General features: G+C 34.4%; 2 protein-coding genes across 3 annotated transcripts; both read right to left on the bottom strand.

Annotated features, from left to right (window-relative positions):
• Positions 1-1886: 1886 nt before the first annotated feature.
• On the bottom strand, positions 1887-7161 carry LOC147547683 (polyamine oxidase 7-like). The gene is made up of 9 exons (XM_086666687.1): positions 6927-7161; positions 6504-6753; positions 5849-5995; positions 4058-4304; positions 3418-3561; positions 2984-3133; positions 2645-2899; positions 2210-2291; positions 1887-2108 (listed from the first exon to the last, which is right to left on the bottom strand). The coding sequence occupies exons 1-9, from the start codon at positions 7054-7056 to the stop codon at positions 2029-2031; spliced, it is 1485 nt and encodes a 494-aa protein (XP_086522813.1). The 5' UTR covers positions 7057-7161; the 3' UTR covers positions 1887-2028.
• A 7264-nt stretch (positions 7162-14425) lies between these two features.
• Positions 14426-25053, bottom strand: LOC147547682 (uncharacterized). 2 transcript variants are annotated; one of them, XR_015237873.1, is made up of 22 exons: positions 24505-25053; positions 23617-23679; positions 22577-22929; positions 22336-22435; positions 22179-22256; positions 22008-22067; positions 21814-21918; positions 21368-21478; positions 20819-20860; positions 20501-20617; positions 20257-20423; positions 19273-19562; positions 19059-19180; positions 18794-18836; positions 18598-18689; positions 17727-17775; positions 16891-16961; positions 16509-16628; positions 16261-16349; positions 15989-16107; positions 15238-15283; positions 14426-14672 (listed from the first exon to the last, which is right to left on the bottom strand). XR_015237873.1 is itself a non-coding variant. In XM_086669982.1 (21 exons), the coding sequence occupies exons 1-21, from the start codon at positions 24706-24708 to the stop codon at positions 14622-14624; spliced, it is 2373 nt and encodes a 790-aa protein (XP_086526108.1). In that variant the 5' UTR covers positions 24709-25036; the 3' UTR covers positions 14426-14621. The 2 variants fall into 2 exon arrangements, 1 of the variants encoding a protein (XP_086526108.1); XM_086669982.1 differs by lacking the exon at positions 15989-16107 and having other exon boundaries at positions 24505-25036.

The following is a 25053-nucleotide window of genomic DNA, read 5'->3' as shown; positions in this document are numbered from 1 at the left end:
AATGAGGTAGGAAGCACCACCGGACGAATATTTGGAACTCCCTCGCGGCTTTTATTAAGGATGATGTGTTATGTCTTTTCTTTTCTTTCTTTGTAACTTAAAATAAAAATGATTACAACTCTATCAATTTGTGGATGGTCGTCAAGTAAAATTGAATAGTTTATTATGTTAATAGTTAATTTCACTTTGGCATCCAATTGGTGACCTAAAAGAAATTTTGACCTTTATATTTGTCCAACATTAAAATTTTATTTCCCTTATCATAACCCGAGGGTCGGCCTTGTACCCATAATTAACCCCTCACAAATTTTGTATGTAGGGGAACATCAATAACATTATATTAGGGCTCGTTTAGAACTATCTAGGTTTAATTAGTCAAACTTAACAATCAAATTTTTTTTACTTTTTATTTTTTAAAGTATTTAGATTTGTCCATTAAGACCTGTTACTAGTTAACATGTTTTTACTAGAACTTCAGAGTAATGGAACTTTAAAAATTCTAAAAAAAAAAAATTAATTTGGGACAGAAGTGTTCTAGAACTTGAAGGTTGTTCTGAAAGATGAAAATTCTGAAACTTTAAAGTTCTATAACTTAATAAAGTTTTAGAAAACATTTTAACTAGAACTTCAAAGTCCTGAGCTTTTGTTAAAGATTTCATATGAAACAAAACATTGAAGGTTTGGTTCTGGTTTCCAAACAAAACAAGATCTAATTTTGTGAAGGTATGATTTCCACACAAAACCGGACTTTTCCAGCGAAAGGGCTTGTCCCCTTCACGGGAGAGAGGAGAGAGAAAAGAAGAGGAGAGAAGAAGGAGAGAGAGACAAAAGAGAAGAAGAAGAAGAAGATAAAGAAAAGAGCGTAACAAGAAAAAGAAAAGAAAGTAAGAAGGAAGAGAAAAGAGATAAAAAAAAAATTAAAACAAAATTAGGTCGAAGATCGTCGCAAGTCCACGGCCCGTCTACCGGAGAAGAAGGGTGAGATGGAGAAAGAGAGGGATTAGGTGGAGGAGAAATAGGTAAAGTGGAGGAGAGATGGATGAAATAGATGAGAGATGGATGAAGTGGAGGAGAGAAAGGGAAATGATGTGGCAATTAATGATTTTACATTGTTTAAGGTTAAATCCATTTTGGCTCCAAAGGATATTTCTAGAAAAAAAAAAAATATATATTTTGGCTCTAGAAGACGGAATTGAGCTATAAAAGTACGGATTTGTTATGCCTTTATCCGTGTTTGAGCTATGTAAAAACCTTTATGCCGTCAGCACTCTGGAAGTCCCCCGTTCGATTTTCAAAAGAGGTGGAATTTATAGTTATGCATTTGGGTTGTTAAAGGTATAAATAATAATAATAATAATAATAATAATAATAATAATAATAAGTTTGTCGTGTTTTAAGCTCTATGTCGTCGGGCTATAGGCCTCTTTAATTATTGGTTTGCTTAAGCGGTTAACGTGTTTATCATATCTCGATGATGTATCAATGTCTTGTACTTAATGACCAACGTAGATCGTAGTTGATTTTTCAAAAAAAAAAAAAAACTTTTGTTCCCATAACACTTTCCTTATGAAATCAGATGTTAAGATCATGCTGATTTTGGGTCGAGCTTTTGTTAGGTCAAATATTGGACCAACCTCTTGGACATAAACTATACTCCAAGCCCAGTTAGTGATGGGTTGGGTTTGTCTATGCAGACCTAAGTTGGACATCGTTACCATGGGCTAGTTTCGATGCGTCCCATTATTTTAAGGGCCACTCACCTCATAATTGTGATTCTCAATCATTAATTTGTCATCTTATCTTAATCCCAAATCCCTTCCCTTCTTAACCTCAATCAGGTCGAAACTCGAAAGTGTAATACAAAATTCTGAAAATTTACACTCAAATGGAGAAGCCTTCTTTATTCACATAAAATAACACAAATTTAGCACCTCTTTCATTCAACAAATTAAAGACTTAAATTCCAATTTTCTAAAGCAAACTAGAACATCAAATACAGACTTTTCCATTAGCCCTTAAAATTCAAATTTATGTCCCTTTAGGCTTCACCATGTAATTGCACCTTTTATGTTTCACACATTTGATCAAAATCTTTGCAGAATCAATACCTAAAATTCACGAAAAGAAAAATTAATTAGAAAATTTCGTACACTTTTTTTCCGAAAAAAGTACGATAAAATGGACAGATGACAAAAGAGAGAAGGTGAACCTGCGAGGTATGCACCATGAACGTAACCGTTATAATGCTCGCTTGTGTGCTCCCCGGTGAAATATACTCTTCCGACAGGGGCCTAAATATGAAAATAAGGTATCAGTACGGTAATCTGAAAGAAAGAAAAGGAGAAGTACATTCTGATTAGTAGTTCACAATAGGTCGTTCCAACTAAAAAACGTCCTGGCACAGACAACAACACGACCGAGTCTAAGGGAAGGGGTGGCACCTCCATTTCCTTAGACACGGTCTATTTGGCCACATGCCATGACGGACCATTGTCTGTGAATTGACACATGCCTGGCATGGTCACGAGCTCATGGCCTGGTGGTGCCAGTGGCACAGGCAGGCCATGGACCATTTGAGGTCGTCTATGTCTGTTCCCGTCTCCACGTCATGACACGTTGTCGGTGACAAAGATGAGAAACTTACTCTTATTTGATCGTATTCGTATCGAGTAACACCAATGGGCCAGTTAGAGAATGTGCCTTTGTAAAACCTATCAGACCACCATCTAGGAACCAATATGTCAGTGGGTTCAGGGATATTCGTCCCAAACATAGATCTCAAGACTTCCATGATTTCTTCTTTTGTATCTGAATCAGGTTGTTGCTCTATCCTTCTTGATTCATCATCTGTTACTGTTACCAATAGACAGTTTGCTCCTGGGTACTCATTCTCCAATTGCTATACCATAAAAATATGGTCACAAATTTCTTCAATATACTCATTAAATTGGTTAGTTATATTTATTTATTGAATATAATTTACCTGCCAAATTGCGTAATAACCACGATTCTCGTGAACGTGGAGGAAGAATTCTGTTCCGTTACCGGTTGGCCAAAATTTGCTAGGGAATTTGAGGAAAATCTTGGTGTAGATAGACATGTCAAATTGATATATGGATAGTAGCTTCCATGACTGCAAGTCACACAACATAAACCAATTCATAAGCTACAATTTGGTAATATGAATTTATAACACCTATATCTATATATCTATATAGAGAGACTTGAAACCCTCTTTGGTTCCGTAGTAACATGTGTCAGTGTCTATAGTGTCCGATATAGATTTATCTCCAATGATGTTTACTTTTTTAAGTAAGACTTGAATTTGTTCTGATCTTCATAGTAGAGAGAGACACATGTTCCGACCCAACTAAAGTAGGTTTTACTGATAAGCGTGAGTTTGATAGAGATACTAACAGGTAGATCGGGCTCAAAGTTGATGAGACTAGTTTGTAGGACACCAATGCTAGCAGAGACCATGACATATCCTGCTCTATATACCGAGCCGTCTTCGGTTTTAACAATAACTCCGCTTTGTGAGTAGCGAATGCCTGTTACAACCTGTTTTTCAAATAAGATAGATAATTTATCAGTTTAAATTCCTTCGAACTATTGTTTATACGTACAACACTACTACATCGGAGTGTTAGTGTTAGCCATATGTTTACCAGGCCACAATCTATGGCCAACTTTTTCATGTGAGAGGATTGTATCTACAGACACGCCCGAGAGAGACAGAGAGATGGCCATAAGTAAAATTAGCTACAATCTCCCAACACGCTACCACTCTGTCTTGTGAGAAGACTATATGTGCAAAAATTATTGTACGTCTATTTTTACATACATTAGTTGTGCGATATAATAGTATAAATATAGTGATGGATTATTCATCAAAGTGTAGTAATTATACGCTTCTCAGACATACCCATAAAGAAATTGTTGTGATGTTTTATGCGTTATAATGAAAACGATCATAAACCGATATGCTTTTACCTCTTCTTAACATTTATTAAAGTATAAATCCGAAATAGATTATGAACAAAAAAAAGAAAATCACCTTATTGAACTTAAGTCTGGGATCAGTGATACTTCCATTCTTATCAGTGGTAAGAAATTGCTTAGCCACATAATGAACAACACTTTCATATCCTCTTGGATCAGCTACAAAAAATAAATCTTCTCCAAAATTTGTAAATGTTGGCAGTGGCTCTGTGTTTTGTAAACTTGTTACTCTTGGTGGTTCGCCGAACTCGTAATCGTACGTGTAATAATCGAACGCCATAGCAGCCGGAGATGTTGGAACTCTAGATTTTAAGATTGAATGGTGTAGATAAAAGTTGATTAGTCCTTTTTAATCATCAATAAAATGCCGTGTATATGTTTGAATTCTTATAATTATAGTGAAAAAAAATTAAGATTAGTTCCAAAATTTGTGAGGTTACGGGATCGAAATTTGGAGGCTATTGTTTCAGATATTTATAAACTTTTCAGTTATCGAATGGATCAAATATCATTTTCAAATGCGAATTTCAATAAGGTCGCGGCTTTGGGGAATAAAGAAAATTCTCCGGGGAATAAAGATTTTTCTTAAAACTAGTCAAATAAGATTGACTTTTATGTTTATTTTTTATTGCTAAGGGGCTTTTAATTTTAGAAGATGCTATAACTCATCACCTCTCTACCACCTCATCTTCTCGCCACCTCATCATCTTCTCCGGCGAAGGTCGCCAGCCGACCAGTTTTCCGGCCGGCGACCTCCAAACATAAAAAAAAAAAAAAAAAAAAAAAAAAAATTTCTCTCTTCCTCTCTCTCTCTTTAACACTCCGGCGAAGGGAGACCTTCGCCGGAGGTCCGGTCTGTCCATGAACAGACCAGATCCGGTCTGTTCATGGACAGACCAGATCCGATCTGTCCATGGACAGACCTTCAAGGTCTGTCCACGAACAGATCTGGTCTGTTCGTGGACAGACCTTAAAGGGTTTTCCATGGCTGTCCATGAACAGACCAGATCTGGTCTGTCCATGGCTGTCCATGAACAGACCAGATCTCCGGCGAAGGTCTCCCTTCGCCGGAGTGTTAGAGAGAGAGAGAGAGAGAGAGAGGAAGAGAGAAAAAAAAAAAAAAATTTTGAAGGTTGCCGGCCGGAAAATTTTTCGGCCGGCAACTTTCGCCGGAGAAGATGATGAGGTGGCGAGAAGATGAAGTGGCAGAGAGAACAGATGACATGGAGGAGAACTTCAAAAAAATGTAATTTGCATTCCCCATAAAAATTTATTCCCCGGAGAATTTTCTTTATTCCCCAAAGCCGCGGCCTTTCAATAATTCAAATATCTAGAGGTGTAGAAAATAGAAACATGCTAGGGAACAAGAAAAACAAGGCACACTCTAAGCATAAATCCTATGTGGATCGTCGTGATTCTTGCTTTCGATGATTCTGATCCACTAGATAGTGAATCACGACAAGCCAAATATGATTTCTGCCCAGAATCTGTCTTGTTTTTCTTGTTCTCTAGCATTACTCTAGAAAATACTAGAGGATGGATCCATAAAAATTTATATTCTAAAAATTATAACACTTAAATAAATTAATAGACATATTTTAAAAAAAACCGTTGTTTGAACATGGTTCTTCTGCACGGCTACACCCCATGTTCGAATTCAATTTTATGATCGTCTTTCGAGAAACAGACAAAATTAGATCGAGAAAAATAATAAAAAATCAAAGTTAGACAAGAAAGCAATTTTTAATTAAAAACAACAATTTCTTCGATCGATATCTATTGACGGAAATAAATAAATATTAGGTATTACAATATTATATTACAAATAAAAGTAGAGATGCTTAACTGGTTTTTGAGCCGTTGAGAAGCCAAGATTGAGATATCGTCTAGTTTGTGTTTAGTCAATGATTTCGATACATTTTTGCTGAATTCTGCAAGTTCATCCCCAGCATCAAACACTGGTTGAATTTCTGATTTGTTGTATAACCCGCCACTGCAAATATAAATAAATAAACAAATATGCAATGAGGACGGATATTCTAACTTTTACGTAGACGTGTTTTTTTAACACCATTTAGTGTTGGTCTAATGAAACGATCTAAGGACTTATTTTATGATAAATTCAAATAAAGTAACTCGCACGAATCTAGATCTATTTTGTAGTGGACTTCATGAACAATAAAGACACCCAAGTACCAAAAGATTGGCTAAGTGTTGTTTAGCCCCTACGTTTGCCAAGTTTTTTATTTTTGCCTCTTCTACCAATTGAGTCAAGAAAGAGTTGCTTCTTGTTCTCATATCTCGTAATACGGTCTGAAGCCAAAATAGAAGTTGGTCATTTGGAAGCTAAACACAAGAATTAGTCCTATTTTGGGGCTAAAAGGGAACTAGGCCAGAAAAAAAATTAAGCCTAAAATTGTCTTATCATGATATATAGTGATTCATGAAGGGGAAAGAAAAAGCACATGAAAATGGTTGATTTGAATATGAAGAAAATATACGTTTGTTTGTAAGTATTAGAGGAGAGACTATCATAGTCAGAGAAGTGAGTCTTGAGTCCAATCTTGTTGACCATAGTCCAAATAGGGTTAACCTGTGGACCATTAACACCTTCAACCCAATTTGCTCCCATTTCTACTGATAAACCAGCAAAGTTTGTTTTCTTGATCCTTCCACCAATTCTATTAGTTGCTTCTAATATCAATATATTCTTTATTCCTGCATCTGATAATGTCTTTGCTGCCGTTATCCCTGTACCATATGAGATATACATCAATCACTCAACATTGATATACATCAATCACTCAACATGACTTGATTGATAATTTTACGTGGTAAAAGATATAAAATATTCTACTGGTTCATATGAAAAATATACTTAGTGTTAGGTCGAGTTCAAAATATGATGTTTATGGACTACTCACCGGACATGCCAGCACCGACAATAATGACTGTTGATGTAGGATCTTGCGCCGTGGCGGTTTCCGGTAGCCGGAAATTAACTATTACTAACGTGAGAAAAAATGGAAGGATTACTCTCTTCATGGCTACCATCTCTTCTAGCTTCCTTCACCTATTGTCTCTCCACTCTTCTCAAAATGGATTAATATCCTTCTATTTATAAACTTTTTTAAAAAAAAAGAATTTATAAACTTTTTTTTAAGTAGCATGTGAAATTTTATTTTATTATTTTTTTTAATTAATACACCTTCCAACTTGTCATAGAAAATTGTACATGGCTGGCTTATTTGTATTATTTTACTTTCTAAGGATCTTTGAGTAATTCCTTTTCTCTCATTGTTTTTAATGTGCATAAACCAATTTTTTCCAAACTTTATTTTAATCAAGAATTAGAATCTTCTTTCGAGAAAGATAAGTTTTCCATGCTACCATCTTTTTTCAGATATTCTATCAACATAGCACCTATGAAACAAATTATAATCCTACGGCTCATAGTTTCTTACCTGATGCTGACCAAGATAGAATATTAACTAATCCGTCAAATTAAAGTTTTTTATTGAGGTCGCGGTATGGATCAGAAGTCTTAATGAGCGAGATAAGATGTGTTTAATGAGTCAATATTTTTATTCTTTCACTCGATAACTTCTCATTAAAGGTGCCAAATCCATTATTTTAATTTGGGGCTCCACTCTTGAAAACCTAAATTAAACTGTATCACATTGAATGATTGAAATAATAGAGTTTCAAAAAAATTTGGGTTGGCTAAAATAGATGTGTTTTCATTACTTTATAGTGACTAACTTGTGGATCTCCTTTCAACAAAAAAAAACTTGTGGATCTCAGACGGGAAAACAATCTATAATTAAGACAGAAAAGATGTTTTTTTGTCTTAATTTTATTATAGCCCCTAATTTGAGATCATTTGACCATTTTGACTCTTATATGTGTCTCGCAGTTCACTTATCTTCGACACTCTCACACTTTCATCTATTTCGTTTCCATGCTTATGACAGTTCTTCAATTTTTAGTTTTCCTTTATTTTTCATCACTCTCTTAAACTCCTCCCCTTCACTCTCTCATTCCTCCCCTTCATCCCTCTCTTCGCACCTCACCTCTTCTTCTTCAATCTGAGGTCGCCAATAGAGCACTAGACGGCCCTCTGTCGACGACCTCCACAGAAATTTACAAAAGAAAAATCAGGTCTTTGTGTCCTTGTCAGAAGAATAAGTGAGGTGGAGGAGAGAAAAAGATGAGGTGGAGTAATGAGAGACTGAAGTAAAGGAGTGAAAGAGTGATGAGATAGATAAATAAAGCAAAACCAAATATTATAGAAATGCCAAGGGTAGAATCGAAACAAAACAATAATTTTGGGAGTCTTAGGGCCGAATCGAACGGGTGGACAATTATGGAGTAAGAAAATTAGCATTTTCACATTAGCCGATAATTAAATATTAATAAACCACAAATATTTCTTAATTATAGTCATTTCACTTTCTTTCTGAGAATATCTTTAACTAATGCAAAAATTTAAAAAAAATTCAAATTGTCCTATGTGTCAACGGTCAATTAGGATTCTTGTTTCCACAATGAGATCCTCAGTTCAAAAAAGACGTTTTCAATGCAACACTCCAAAATTTTAAAAGTTACTTAGGTGTCATTTCCTAGATCTGGAGTTTTATTTTTAATACTGAGTGAACAATTGAGATCATGTTAAATATTCTTAAGGGTTCTTTTGTAAAAGGTTCATACATAAGTACCGGATTTTGCGGAAAGGGCATCACCTTTTATTTATTTGCAAAAGTGTCGTGGACTAGTGTTGGCCAGTTAAGTTCTAACACCGTTACATTTTAATACCCTTAATCTAACTCCATTACATAATACAGTTAGGAAACTATACGATTTTGACGCTAAATTCGCGAAGGTAGAAAATAAAACATCCACCTTGAAACGTATTATTTTTCCAAATTTTCTAGCATTACACATAAATAATGAATTTCATAATCTAATACATAATGAATAAATGATATAAACAAAATATACTTATATGGAATATAAAAAAAAAGAAGTAAAATTTCAACTCCGACATAAGCATGAGAGAGAAAACCTAAAAGCATGTGAAGATAAACCTAAATTTTACTCTGTCTGCTAAATTTAAGAGTTAGAAAGCAAAAAAGAATTTAAGAAGTTTGATGAGGATTCGTAAAAAAAAAAATTAAAAACAAAGACCAGAAAGTTGACAAAGAAAAACTACGCTCTCCTGTCGTCTGCACAATCTCTTTGTAAAACTCAATCAACAACACCTCTTTAAATTTCCGATGAAAATCGAAGGTGGAAGAAAGGAAAAAGTAAGAAGATGAAGTGAAGGGACTCGCTTCGCGCAAAAAAAAGTGACGACATAAGTTTGATCAATAGATATTAATCATCCAAGTAGAGGAATAGTGCCCATCAGATTCAGGGGTGACCCCGTTACATCTATATAACGATGTTAACTATTCATGTGATGTGATGTTAAAGCTAACATTTATTTTTAACGGTCAACGCTAGCCCACGACCACTTCGCAAAATAACAAATAGTCATACTCCTTTCGCAAAAACGGTACTTATGTACGCCCGTATCGCAAAATAATCCAATTCTTAAATATTGATTTTTTAATGAGACATCTCAATATTAAATGACTCCACATCATCTTAAGATCTAAATTGAGTCTTGCATTGGAGTAAACTTTTTATAAAAACTCAAAAAATTCATCTCGACACTTAGAATTTTTCAATTTAAATATTGCTTTAACATGCTATGAAGAAGGGTAATTTGAGTTTTTTTTTATGACCAAATCTATGTCTTATTCTTTTCCTATTTTTTCTTAGGTGTCGTTTGGAAACACTAAAATAAGTTACCTTTTTGTTGATTTAAGTAGAAAAGTAAAAAAATTAGTTTGGTTAAAACTTTCGACATCACTTAAATTAAAATTTGACTTTCTTTTAAAGTTCATATTTTTAGCTTTTGACTTTAAAGTTAAGTAACTTTTCTTCAACATATGCACGAATTATACTTTACCAAAAAAAATTCTATATTTATTTCCGCTCCACCACCACAACTAAACTTCCACCACGCCGTTGTATCACCACCACCACCACACCTCCACCACCACCGTACCTCTACCGCAACTGTACCTCCATCACCACACCTCAACCACCACCACCATTGTATCTCAACAACCACCACCATTTGTATCTCAACCACCACCATTATACATATCCACCACCATCATCCCATACCTCCACCGTATCTCCACCACCACCATACCTCCACCATCGTACCTCCACTAACCCCATCCTCATATATCCCGCACCACAATCCCATACCACACCACCACCACCATCATATCTCCACCACCACCACTGCTGCCACCACCGTCATACCTCCAACACCACCACCGTCGCCGCCACCACCATCATACCTCCACCACCACCATATCCCTACAAACTTACTTCTGCCACCACCACCACACCTCAATTACATAACAACCACCATCGCTTCCATTACCATACTTCAAAGGCTCCACCACTACCATTTATATCACCACCACTACCATTTATATCACCACCGCCTCTTCCAAAAGAATAATCATGAAAAACATAAATAAATTTAATTGAAATCAAGTATTTTTATGAGAAAAAAAATAAAAAAGTAAATTACATTACCAAACTAACTTTTTGACTTTTTTTTACTTATAAATAACATTTTTGTCAAATATACTTGTTATAATTTTTTATTTTTTTGAAGCAAAAGAACTTCTACTACAAGTAATTATACTTTTGGTTGCCAAACGAGACCTAAAAGCGTCATTGATCACGATTTCTAACTTTAGGTTATGGATGGAAATGTCAGCGATCATGTTTTTCAGCTAAGGTCATGGGTGAACTTCATGTAAGCACATAAAATGTCTGAGAATAAAATTTATAGAACTACATAACTACTAACTTCATGATTTATGACATGCGTCACTGTGTGATTGCATTATGTGAGAGGCATCTTAAAATCTGTGAATTCAGACTGAAATTTGTTATAGAACTCGGTTCAAGACTAAAATTTTCGACGATCTTAAAAAAAAGTTGAAGCTCGCCGCTAATTTTGACCGGTCGGCTACCTTCGCCAGAATAGATAGTAAGGTAGCGAGAGAGATGACGTGGAAGAGAGAGGTGATGAAATGAAAGAGAGAAGTGTCTTTAATGTTTTGAAATTCAATTCTATTTTGGACCCCTAGTTTGTTCTAACAAAGTTGGAATATTTTGAGAATTAACTCATATCTAAAAGAGAGTCAATTTTGAATTTACAAAATCATTTCTACAAGAATGACAATTATAGAAACAAAAAAGTTAACAATTAAAGTTAACTGACGGTGCTAAAAAAGAGACTAATTTTAAATTTACGAAAAACAGAAGATCAAAAAAGAAGTTGGTCACAAAGTAGGAGCCGAAAAAAATAACTCAAAATAGAGTGACAGTGTACATTGATCGAAATGGACTCTTTTAAAAAGAAAAAAATACTTTATATAAGTCTTTGCCATTATATCAAAATATTAAAATACAAAAAGGATATATCCAAATAACTTTCTCGATTTCTCAACAAAAAAAAAATTAACTTTCTGAATCCTAGTGGGTCATGTTACGATAACAAAATTAAATAATAATAATATTTTGATTAATTGTTTTCGAATAACTCAAAGCCTTCTCTTATCCATTCTTGTAACTCGTAAGAAGGGAACGTACATTTACCGTTTCTTCGTTCCAACCATGACGATATAAATTGGTCTGACATTTGAATTTGAGATACGATATATTTTCTGCAACGGTCATTATCAATTAAGATCATGGTGAATTCAGATATGTGTTGACAAATTTGGAAGACTTTTTAAGTTAATTTAATTGGATGTCTCCTTCATATGTCTTTTCTGGAGTAAAAGATATTCTTTAATTTGATATTTTCGTCGATAATAGTTTTCATACGATTACCTAACTCTTTCTTTGAGTATTATATGTAAAGTAAAAGTCGTGTTTACATGTTTGACATCTAAAAGACCAGAACAAATAAAAATCTAGTGATATTGTTTTTTATCTGTTTGAATTCGTCTTCTTTTCTCTCTAATTAATCCTTATAGTGTAATTCACGTTAAAATTATGAAAAGAAATTAAATAAAACTTGTACCTTAAATTATTAGGTCAAATAAATGAGATTACTGGTGACATATTTTATTGTATCAGTAATAGTGTGTTCAACAAAAAAAAGTATTTTCTATTATGCTTTTGAATATTTCCAGCAAAAAAAAAATAATATTATGCTTTTGAATATTATAAAAGAATATAATAAAAAGTTGTGTACATGACTGCATGTTCAGCTGAATAATGTGTACACGATTTCTATTTTTGTATATTTCTAGTAGACATTTTGACCTAGACCATTTCAAAATTAGCTTATCATTTTATGGTGACTTGACCACCTAGTTGCATAAGCTGGTTTCTTTATTTGTTAACTAGATCTCACTATAAAACAGACGGGCTTTTATTACGGACACCGGCCATAACAAATACTCAAAAATTCGTAGCAGACGACATTTTGCTATGACTCACTCCGTATTAATATTGTCGTCACAAAAAGTTTTAACCACGAACTTTTTGTTACGCTTCTCATACATAATTACTAATTAAACATTTTTGTTACGAAATTTGGCGTAACTAACTGTCCAAAAAAAATGACCAATGCGTGATTATTGGTTATGGGGTCATCTGTCATCTGTAGCAAAAGATTTGGCATTTAAAAAGAAAATGTAACCGTTATTATTCATTGATCAACCTTAGCTACTATTCAACGTGTATCTATTCATATATGTCGAACTAGTGGTGGTCGCTGGTCACAAGAGTGGTGGGGGTCGGAGGTGGGAGGAGATGGGGACACGTTGTGTATGATTTTTTTTATTCAAAGCGTCATTGTATCTCGAAAAATTTCCTTGTTTCCAAAATACATCACCCAAAATAAATTTGAATTGATTTTATAGTCTAAAATATTCTAAAACGATTATGTGCCTCTAACTACAACAAATCAGATCCCGACATCATTGCAAGAAACACATTTAAGATAATAGGTCTTAATATTATTTCTGGACCACCGTTTGGAAGAAACAAGAAAAAAATTTGAGGTAGAAAATTTTGACCAGAACTGTTTAACCTTTTTCTTTGTTTCATGTGTTTCCCCCAACTCCTATCACCTTTTTTCTCCGCACCGAAAATAGTCAGCAGTGAACAGTCATTTTCGCAACCTTAAATTTTCTTTTGAAATCTTTTCTCTCTGACAACCATCATTGCTCTCCTCTTTCCTCTCTCTCGTCCTTATTTTCTCTCTCCTACTCTCTATCTGTATATATATATACATATATTTATATTTATTCCTCGATCTAGTTTGGGGACCCCAATCAGTCCCGTTGGCCGAAATAATTATTAGTGAGGAGAAGGGGAGAGAAAAGGGAAATATAAGTGCTGGTGGAAAGGAGAAGAAAGGACATAGCGGGTAAAAAATGGTAGTAATGGTTGGAAATGGGTGGCGCCAAGTGTAGCTCGAGAGCAGAAATAAGAAGCATCGTTGCCCCCACAAAAACCACAATTTTTCTTTAAAACTTTGTTTTCCATAAAATTTGCCGACAAACAAAATCTCAATTTTCTTTTAAAATTTTATACTCCAAATTTTTTTTATTTTTTTCAAAAACACTCAAATTATTACGGGAAGTTAAATAAATCATTCTACAAAGCGAGGAATGTGGTCCAATCATACCTATCCGACAGAGAAATCAAAAAGCAAGTTTTTATGAAGATTAGATTCTTGGAAGTGTTATTAGCCAATAGTCGTTGTTTCATGTTTATCTCTGACAAAATTAACATTAAAATATCACATCTGTTATGACTTATACATTTCCACAAGATAATTTAATAAAAAATTATTAATTGTTCAATCACATTTATCTTGAACATAATTTAATCAAGATATATTATATCTTTTGTACGGCTATAAATGACATATAGGATTGAATAAAATTGATTCTTTCAACATAATAATAAATAAATCAAGTTGGTTGTTTAAACATCAATCACTCCTATAATCTATTTTTATTCATATTCAAACAGTCCATTAAATCATTAAATCTCATCGTAAAATTTTACATACAACCGAAAAGATCCGGCCTTACCGTCTTGGTTTGAATTTGTGGGCTCGTAATTTGTCACTCAGAAATAAGTCAATGTGTATAATAAACACAAAAGAAACTTGTCTATATAATCACAGTAATGCCCTTCAAACCTAATCAGCTTAGACATGAACCTCATCTAGAAGAAACTGCAGAAATTAGGGTTTCGTTTACAGTTCTGAAAATAGATCCAATTTTTTTCATGACAACTTGAATCTCTTCCCCTGAGATAACAAAAATGAACTGTTAATTAATATAAAATGAGATTTAGATACACAAACTACAAGAAAAATCTACAAATCTGCACTCGTTTGATGTGCATTAAAAAAAAACTATGTAACCACAAACCCTTTACAGCAATTCCCTCCCCATTCGATAACAAGAAGAAGAAAAAAAAGAAGTTAAATAACAAACAATTTGTTCGATCTACTTGTGAAAAAAGAATCCCCTTTTCTTCCCTTTCTTTTTCTGAACAGCCTGCAAAAAAAGGATTTGGATTTTAAGAAAATGGGTTTCTCAACAACTGTCTGAAGATACTAACTACTAGTTCGACGAAAACAACCGATTAATACACAATCTCGAAGAGGATTCCGCAGTTTTGGCGAAACACCCACATCTACTACTACTACTAAGATATTTTTATGATATATAACGAAGTTGATTCTCATTGTCTCATAAGGTTGAGTGTATTTGGGTATCTCAGTCCTCGTCAGACCATTATAATTGAAGTCAGTGCCAACACCTGTACCTAAAAGTCGTACAAAATTACAATGAAACCCTAGACACGTGTTTATACTACTAAATATATATAAGCTGATACACCAATGTCAAGTATAAGAAAGAAATACACACAAGACTGGTATATGTATATTTATCGGTTTTTAGACAATGGGGTTAATTGATGTTACAGCTTGAAAGCCAATTTTTCTGGAAAAACTGTACCAGTCCAAAACACCATACTATCTATACATGTTTCAATTTAAACCAACAATACCATTCTTGCAAATCAGTAATAAAATCGTGATTAAGATAAGAGTAGTACCCTCATGATAAACAATCTCATTGTAAACACAATGGTATCTCTTAACCTGCAGAATTTCAAAAAGAAATCAGAACATTTATATTAGTCATTGCAGAACCTTAAGAGAATAGCTGCTTAAATATATACGTGGCATTTATATATAACAAATAATCACAAAATCCAACCGGCAAAACCACCAAAATAAATATATACGTGGCATTAAACTTCTGTCATATTTCGGTTAAAATGGCTGAATAAGTTGATTCAATGCCTACCGACATTCAAATAGCATGTCCTTATAGACTATTTTGGTAGTAAATCACTTCTCATTTAGACACATGGTGGTTTCAACCGAAATATTTATCAAAAAAAATTACTAAAATTCCAAATTTTTGTCTAGTACATTACGATCTCAAGGAATGGAATAAATTACCTTATCACACACTATATCATTATCTCGTATCGTTTTATATGGGATTAGCTATTAACTTTCTCAGCAAGTAGTATATACAACTAATGATTTCACATGATATCTGTAACAACCTCTATAGTGCAGCTAACAGAATACTACTATTTTTTTCATTTCTACACACCATGATTATTGCTAGAACTTGATAACATGAGTTTTCTGCTTCTTTTCTAGTTCGCTAACTTTTTAACAAAAAATTTACTTCCACCATTCAAACAAGGTAACCATCATTACCATAAATTTCTATAAATTTGTAACTACTTCCACATTACCAAAATTTATATTGAAGCCAAAATTTAGTACCTCGACTATAGGGTTTCCACAGCGTACAGCTTCCACTGAAAATGGTTGGCTGGAGGGGTCCTTTTTTAGACGGTTAAAATGGTCATTTACAATTTACATCTTGTAACATGGTGGAATTACTGAAATGGAAGGTCGGGATTAGATGTATGCTTGAATTACTTGGTGCCTATCTAGAACAGTCATTTCAGACACGGAGACAAGGAAATCTATCTAGAACAGTCATTTATGACATTAATCTTCATGTTACCACATAGAGACAATTAAGCACTTACGCGCTACTATCTGTCGTTTTTAAAGGATGTTCAACACCGCCAGCACCAAGTATTGAAAATGCCGTAGGATGTCCATAGGGAATTGTAACCTGCAACACATAAAAAAAAAAAAAATTATGCTACGTAGGTTGCCATTAAATGTAGAAGAGTGAGCATATCTGATTATGGGGAAAAGTTGTTCATGCTAATCAAAATCAAGACTTGTTGCATTTGCACTTCAAATTAAGTGTAAAGGTTAGAACCCTTACATCTGTGATTGGCAAAAACTTTTCTTCCACAACAACACCACGAGGCCCATTACACTTGATAATGTAACCCTCCCTCTTAAGGGCCAAAATAGCTGGCTCCCATATATCAAGATACCCAACCTGCATTAAAGGTAAATTTTGAATGGTAACCCTTGGAATACATTAGAGCAGTTGGAATTCTAGTAGGATCATTCGAAGTTTCAAAAAAAAAAATTCTAGTAGGTTCATAGTAGATTTTCCTTTTTTGTTTGAAGAAAAGGGGAGATAAAAATTGTGCACATATTAATAAAAGCAAAAATTATAAACTCAATTAACTAAACTAAATATAGATTCAAAATAATTATATAAATTAATGAGGTAGTATCTGAAGAAGATGTCATACTGCTACAGAAACTTCATAGGAAGCATGTCCACTGTTAAGGGTTTTCTGTATCTGTTCCTGCATTTCAGGATCTGCAAACAGCAGAGAAAAAGAATTACTGCAAGCAATTTAATTTAACAAGTCGCTAGCAGGGAAAAAAGGTCGGAAGCCCCGTTAAAACTCAGGATCTATGTCATGATATTTAAAAATATAGGTTCTGATAAGCATATTAAGAAGTGGGGAGAATCAGGTTAATACATAATCAATTTACTTGTGTTTAATAAGTGCTGTGCTTGTTACTTGGATAGGAAAAACTGAGATAAAATGCTGAGACGCTGAAGTAGACAACTACAAACTATATACAGAGAGTTGGGACAAATTTAAGCCTTAATCTAAACAAATTGGTTCCAGAAAGAGTATGGAAGAGAAAGTTAAAAACCCTTTCTGTGATGAATACATAACGATTATATTTGAGGTATCCCAACTTTAATATGATAACTCGGCAGTGGCTTTGCATATGTCCTTATAATGAGGAATCCAAATAGACAGTGTAAGAGAGGCCAAAGAAAATGAGGTAACACAAGTGACGACAATAATGAAGAATGGTTACCAAAAAGGATAATAAGATAAGCTCCTGAATAAAACAGAATAAATCTCTTAAACTGCTGACTTTGATTAGGCAAAATCAACCTAAATCTATACAATTGCAAATGGTATTGCTATTTTGATCAGTGAGTTCCTCTATATGCTGAACATTATTCAAAATAACAAGCTGGTCTACAAAAAAACGAGTAAATGTTACAAATGCGATAAGCTGGTATCCGTTGCAAAAACCTAAATCAGTGTATTGAACTCACCACAAGTGATTTTTCTTTGATCATTTGCGAACACTTTTACAAGCTCACCCTGTATTTGTACAAGAAATGGGTTAGTCTGGACCCAGTTAAACAAAGGTGACCACCATCCTAGAAAGCATATGCAGTTTTCTTTAAACAATAAATGAAGGTTTAATGAAGATGTCAGATGTAATATAGCAGTTCACAGCATACAGGATATAGCATAACTGAAATTTCATAGGAGTAAGAACAATAAATCAATAAAGAGAGTTGTTGATTATGTGCCATCATAGGTTAATAATGCTACATGAAGAGCGTCAAGACTCAAGAGACACAAAATGACTCACAACACAAATAGCCTGAAAAGGTCATGTATCACACGAACTCCGCAATAATCAACATATAAAAAGCCTCCTTGTAAAAGCTCATGCATACTTGTCTTACATCCCAAATGGAAAAATTCTTGAAATTCACTCATAAAAGACATTGAACTTCTACAATCACATTAATGGCACATATTCCAACAGAACCATGTGAAACCTCAAACATCATTTTCAGTTCACCTTTGCTTGTGAATAACCTCTTCACCAAATTTTGTACCTTTAATGTTTTTCATCCGTCTTTTTGGTTTACCCACTAATTGAAATTCAAACTGTTTCAATATGGACGACAACACATCATCTTCTACAGAGGCATCACATGACTCAATTTATCATCAGTACGAGGAAGAGAGGAAAGAGAGCTGATAATAAAAAATTATACAAGGCATCGCATGACACAACTCATCGACAGCATCTAATATGGCTACTAATCGAACTGCAAAACTTTAAGAAGTATGGACTTCTGGAACCAATTTCGTGCTAAAAATATCATTGAACATTTGAAAAAGTACCTTTCTCTTCCTGTTATCTAGAGGCTGAACTTCAATTGCAAGATATGAGTCCACGTCATCAGCAGTTATTAGATAGTTTGGTTGCTTTGCTCCTGTAGCCAGAAAACTTTTTCAGACCCAGATACTCAGACCCAAGAATCAGAACAACAAAAGATAAAGAAACAAAATGGGGTATGAGAAAATTAATTATTATTACCTTCAATGTAATTTACAGATCCATCCTCCAGATAGCGCACCCACTGGTAATGCAAAAAAAAAAAAAAAAAAGTTTATAAGTGAGACATGTTATCCTTGTATAAGAGAACCTGTACAAACTCTGTTACCAAGCAACCAACGTTCAGCCAATCTGCAAGGAATCGGTGAAACTGGTGCACAGGCTTAGAGTAAGGCTCAGAGCCTCAGACACAGGTTGACACATAATTGAGACGAAAACAGAAGTACCAGCTGAACACCTAAATTACCTCAAAATTGCAACTAGTTGTTCCATTAATAGAGTATCCACAAGCTTGTAGTTCTCGTCCCGGAAAAGCTTCACCTGAAATCTGGAGGCCATCAATGGCTGGTAAGGGATCATCTTCTGCAGCTGCAAATCATATTATGATAAATAAGCAATAGATCAGCAATTGCCATTATTAAACCAATGGTTCGCACTGAAATATATACAAATATATTTACCTTCAGAATACGAGGAAGAAGGTTCCTCGAGAACTGGTGGTAAATAAGGAGAAAATGAAGTGCTTGGATCATCATGTGTGGGTGTCATATACGGAGAATTTCCAGAACCCCAATTTGGTGAATTTTCTCGGCCACTCTGAAGTATAGTTGCATCCTGATCATCCGTGTCTCCACTCCTAAGGTACTCGTTAAAAGATGGTAGTTTATTGGTGGTGTCTTCTCTATAACGTTTGTTTTGGAAATCATCCCGATTGACGTCATGAGCAGGTACATCTTGGAATGCAGAATTTCTGGAGTAAGAGCATAAGTTTTTATAATTGGCACACTAAATTAAGCAAATCAGAAAAAAGTATCTACTGTGATCATATACATGTCTACAGTAAAGAGACCAACAAAGACCCAACACATTAATGCAGCTTTGTAATGTAATAAAAGTAACCTTCACATTTGGTCAGCAGAATGTCTGCTTTACCTAAAGTCCATATAACTAACCTTCACATTTGGCCAGTAAAGAGACAACATTCTTATATTCAGATTTTCAGCCATAAAGAAGGGCCTAAAGAACACTTAAGAGGTTTTTTGTTTCTATCAATCAAATCTAAAGTCCATATAAGTAACAGAGGTTTTTGACTTTGGTTTAAAATCCAGATTCGAAGTGAACTTTCTGTGAGAAAAAGGAAAAGAACGGTAAAACCTGAAATCAACTGAAAAACCTATAGCCTATTGAAATTGTTATTCATGCTAGAAACTACCATGAATTACTCTTAACTTTTTTTTTGAAAAGTAGTTACTCTTAAGTCTTAACTAGTACGCTCTTTGATCTTCTTTAAAATGCACCCTAAAGAATTGAGGGAGGTCAACTGGTCAAGGTAGTTTAGCGATAACATATGGTCCGTTTTATGTCAAGAGGTAGTGGCATTACGTTAATGCATTAAAATGATAAATACTTGTTTAATTGATAATGTGTGACATCACCGAAATCACCTGCTTGTAGAAGGTGATGATTTTCCCAAGTTATCTGGCTCAGTTTGATGTGTAAGATTCTCCATTGGGCTCCAATCGCTGGTTGGGGAAGCATTTGGATTGGAAGATATGGGTGTCTGTCCGTGAGAATAAGCTGGTTGGGCCACCAGTTCGAGCTCATTCTTATTCTGATAAGGAAAGGTAAGAGTTTAAGAAACCATTGAGATATATAGGAAGAAACTCATAAAAAGGCATATGATCGTACTGAAGTAGTTAGCGTTGCACCAATCGAATGTGCTGGTGATTGAGGAGTATAACTTGGGGGAGTCAATGCATCAGACCGCCATGGGGCTAATTGATACTGAGATTCCTTTAGCTTTGCCTGTGACATTATTATGAAATACGAATACATATCAAGTTCTTAATAGATGTGAATATACTAGAATTTGCATATTGAAAACGATGTAATGCTCCTCAATATCTTCACAATCTAATAGGAAGAAAATTGTGAAAGCTTATTGTGTCAAAAGAGCAAATCAGTTCAAAGAAACACTGGCTATTTTCATTCTCAATGTATACATACCTCTGTAATAATAAGCTTCTCCTGTAGATGTTTAAACAGAACCTGCAAAGCAAAAAAAATATAAGCATAACTACCATTAGCGTATATCCTATTAAACAAATAAAACACAGTCTGGCTCTTGTGATGTGATCATATGGACAGGCTGATATCTAAAAGTGTCATATTATTGCGAGGACAGCTTATCTGCGTCTTTTTCTGAAGAAAGTTATCGTTTATAAGTTGAATTTTACTCCTTCTGAACTTCAAGAGGTGAAGAGTATCTATAATAGCCATGAAAGGACTTATGCTTAGAACAGCTTTTTTATATCTTTCTTCGTAGAGCCCAGCCCAGATCCACATAAGATATATAAACTGCATGTCAAAATTATGAGGGCATTGCCTTTAATAGTAAATTAACAGATATGCAGTTCCACAGGTGCATGGTGCGTACCCCGAAGGACTTGAGCTGCCTTATGTCAGGTACGAGTAATTAGAGAGCTCTCAGATAAAGAATGGATTCAGAACACAGTACTAGGTAACATTCTATTTAAATAACTGGATCATACTAACCTTAAGATTACTAACAATAGATTGGGCATCAAGCACTGGTGGCTGCAAAGAATAGTTGGCCAGAAGAGGCAACAAGGATGATACAAATATTGATCTTTCTTGTTGCGCTGCCTGCAAGCCGAATCATAATAATAGATGTTAGGCTAGATGACAATTTATAAATTCTGATCTTTCTTGATTAGATACCTAAATTACAAAACTTCATCAGCATTAAATTGATAATTAAATAATTCATTGGGGCTAAACTTGGAAAATCTCGTGCTCTTTTTATGGTAAGAGAATATATTGTGGTTAATGGTTAGCAAGCTGATTTATCCAACCAATGGCATGCAAAAGAATCAAGGAAGGAAACTGCTGAAATTCATCAAAAGCACATATTCATGCTACGAAGCGTATAGTTTCCTTGAGTATGTATTCTGGCAATAAGAAAGAGAAAGGGTGAGAACCTGCAATGCATATGTAAGACGTATGTTCTCCTCGATTATGTCTTGTCTATAGGAGAGGGATTTTGATGCGGCGTCGACGAGGTCTTTTTGCTGCTGATCAAATGCCTAGCGCATGTTTTGGAATACAAAAGGGTTAGTAACCTAAAGCTAAGAGATACAGGAATTCACAGATATTGAAGCAAGATTATACATACCATACGCATATAAGCAATACGTTTTTCCAGAGCATATTTCTCGTTACGTATTTGTGCTTCCTACCGATAACATGGAGTAGTGATTTCAGTTAATTAGGACATCAAAAACATTGTCATTGAGAAACAAACATCCACCTAGACAAAATGGTCACGATCAATACAAGGCTTTACCCTAATGGAATATTCACCAAGATGTTTCCTTAGCTGCAAAATCTCTTCTTCATGTTCTCGAACCTTAAGAACAAGATCCTGCGGAAAATTTAGTTTTGGTCCATTAAAACCTTATAGAGATACCCAAGTCTCATAGTTCAAAGTGATAAGATAATACCTGCTTCCACAGGCTTCTCTGATTATCCACATCAGAAACTGGCACCAGTCCTTGACCAGGCGTATTAGTACTGGAATGATGCTCTCCTTCACGCTGGTACCTATGACAGAAGTTGCAGCATATGAATATGACTTACAGATGTATCAACATGAGTGCTCTTACATGTGATTGTTTTGAACATTCTTATACACAATACTACACGACTTGATACTGTCTATTTTTCAAATGTGATGTGAACTACCTGCTTGGAGAAAAGGATCGTGAAGACGGTGAGGAAAGCTGAGAGAAACATGCATTTTCTCCTGTGGCCTCTCCAGAGGGAAGCATCTTAACAGCCCCATTTATATTGTTGGATTCAGAGTAGTGCCGACTTTCTCCAGAAGAATGTAAACTAGGGTTAACTTTTGACATTTCATTTTGTTGGAGAGCGAGAGTGCCTTGTGAATCCAATAATGTTCTATTATCTGTCCATCGAACTCTTTCTTCGTGATTCCTTAAAGAAAAATCTGACTGGTTTCCTTTGTAAATTCCTTGAATGTAGTCAGTCTGTAAGTCATCTGAATGAGATCTTAGAACACTTGGCTCATCTGATTTCTGCCGGACACGTAGAGCATTATTAACCAATGTTATAAATATATATACAAATTAAGATACAGATAGGGCATTGATGTCAATTTCTTTTTTTTGATGATTTTATATTATGACTACAGCTCTTACATAAACCAAGAAAGTAGATAACTAAATATTGATGCAATAGAAGGGCGAAAAACAGCCTTGCTAATATAATATCGTTCGTCCAAAGTGAACTTCACATAATAGGCTCACATGATTATTTAAAAAACAAAACATTATGGTACTTCAATTGCAGGCATACCACTCGAAGCCAGATTTATATCTAAACTCTATCAGTTGACTGACTCCAAAATATGGGTTCCTTCAAAGCTAAGAGAGGACTAGGTACATGATGATTCTTACAAGCGTTAACTGAAGAATACCATCAAATCTTTCATTTAAAGAGTTAACTAGACTAAATACTTAAGTGATTTGCACAATTAGAATTGAAAACACAACCGAAATTTTCAGTTTCTCGTAGTTGTAGATGATGAGTATTAATTTTTGAAATCTTCATTTTTACTTATCCTCTATGTTAACGATAAATGATTGGGTAACATATAAATGAAGAAATCGAGAGTGCAGTAGTGTCTCTTGAGATAAAAATAAACTTAACAAGTAAAATCATAACATATCTAAAACATGAAACGATGAAAAAAGGGCACTTACATATCTCTCTAGCTCCTGGGTCCTTTTCTGAAGTTCAGCTCGTAAGATATTATTCTCTTCTACCTAGTAATATACAAAAAACATAAGCAAACACCCTTCTTGACCCAATGAAAGGAAAACACCTTCAGTTGATGTTGCTAATTACATGATCATATAATAACACCGGTTATACAAATTAAGTTTCAAAAAAACAACTGTTATACAACAATAACCTAGGCGTATAATCCAGGACTAGAAACTGCATTTATGGTCATAGATATATCAAAATAACATAGTAACAGATAACCGTTACTAACTATAACTGAAATCATGTCATTTAGATGTATTTAGTTTCCGTTCTCCTTTTCAGTTCATATTGATAAATGAGGAAGTGTTACTGAACACTCCCTTGAGCTATTTTCCTAAACTTCGTTCACCTAAATATGAAGGTTAAGACATAATTCTTTCCATTTTTAACTTAAAAACATTGAAATTTGTTCTATCAGTGAGAGAAGTTGAACTTTTACTTGTTAACCGTGGAAAGTATTTATTACATGACAATTAGAACTCAAAACCCCAATAAGAGGGCTTTTCCACCAGTTGAAATCATGTATGTGCATCGATAACTATAATGCAACTTTTCCATAAAATACTTATCATAAAATGACCTTGTACCCATAATTAGAAACTCAACGAAGATAACTTAACAACCATTGTCTCGTCATGCGAGTGCATTTAGGGCTAATCATCAACTACTACCGTAGACTTCTTTCGATAAAGTTAATTAACATCTATTAGGCAGATAACCAATTCAAACAAAGTTTTCAGTTATTAACTAGATATTAACTAATAATCAGAAATCCTGAATCAAATTAAACAAAAAAAAAATTTTGAAAGTTTAGACCTAACCTGTTGTTTGATGGTGCTTTCAGCAGCTTCAACAGCTTTCATAACCTGAAAAAGATTATTATCTGTAGAAGAATCTTGAACACCAATTGATGAAAACTTATCAATCAAATTACCAATTCCACCCTCCATTTTAGGGTTCCACTGAGATCGAGTTTCTTTAATAAAATCTGATTCGTTTCTATAAGCTCCCATGGATATAAACATAGAAAGAAATAAATAAATCTATCGCGTAATTAACTTCATCATCGGTATCCCTAACAATTCGGTAACAGAAACAAATTCAAATAAAGATTAAATTACTTTCTTCTCGTAAGATGTGTATTGAAAACATTCTAATACGAAGAATGATCATCAAGAACTGAAAAAAAAACCCTAGAAATTGATGGAATCGGGGAAGAAATAGAGACGTAGTGAATCAAAATGATTCCCTCTCTCTCTCTTTCTCTCTCTAACTCTCTGTCTGAACTTTCTCTCTCTAACTCTCTGCCCTGTATCCGAGCTCGCGTCGAGGGTATCTACTGTATAAACGAAAGTTTATGATTGAGAATC

This window comes from Eschscholzia californica, unplaced genomic scaffold, assembly GCF_041429995.1.
Source record: "Eschscholzia californica isolate CP2 unplaced genomic scaffold, dmEscCali1.0.p SCAF_3, whole genome shotgun sequence".
In the NCBI taxonomy this organism is placed as follows: Eukaryota; Viridiplantae; Streptophyta; class Magnoliopsida; order Ranunculales; family Papaveraceae; genus Eschscholzia; species Eschscholzia californica.
Note: the sequence above shows the minus strand (reverse complement) of the source record. Positions and strands in the feature narration are given on the sequence as shown.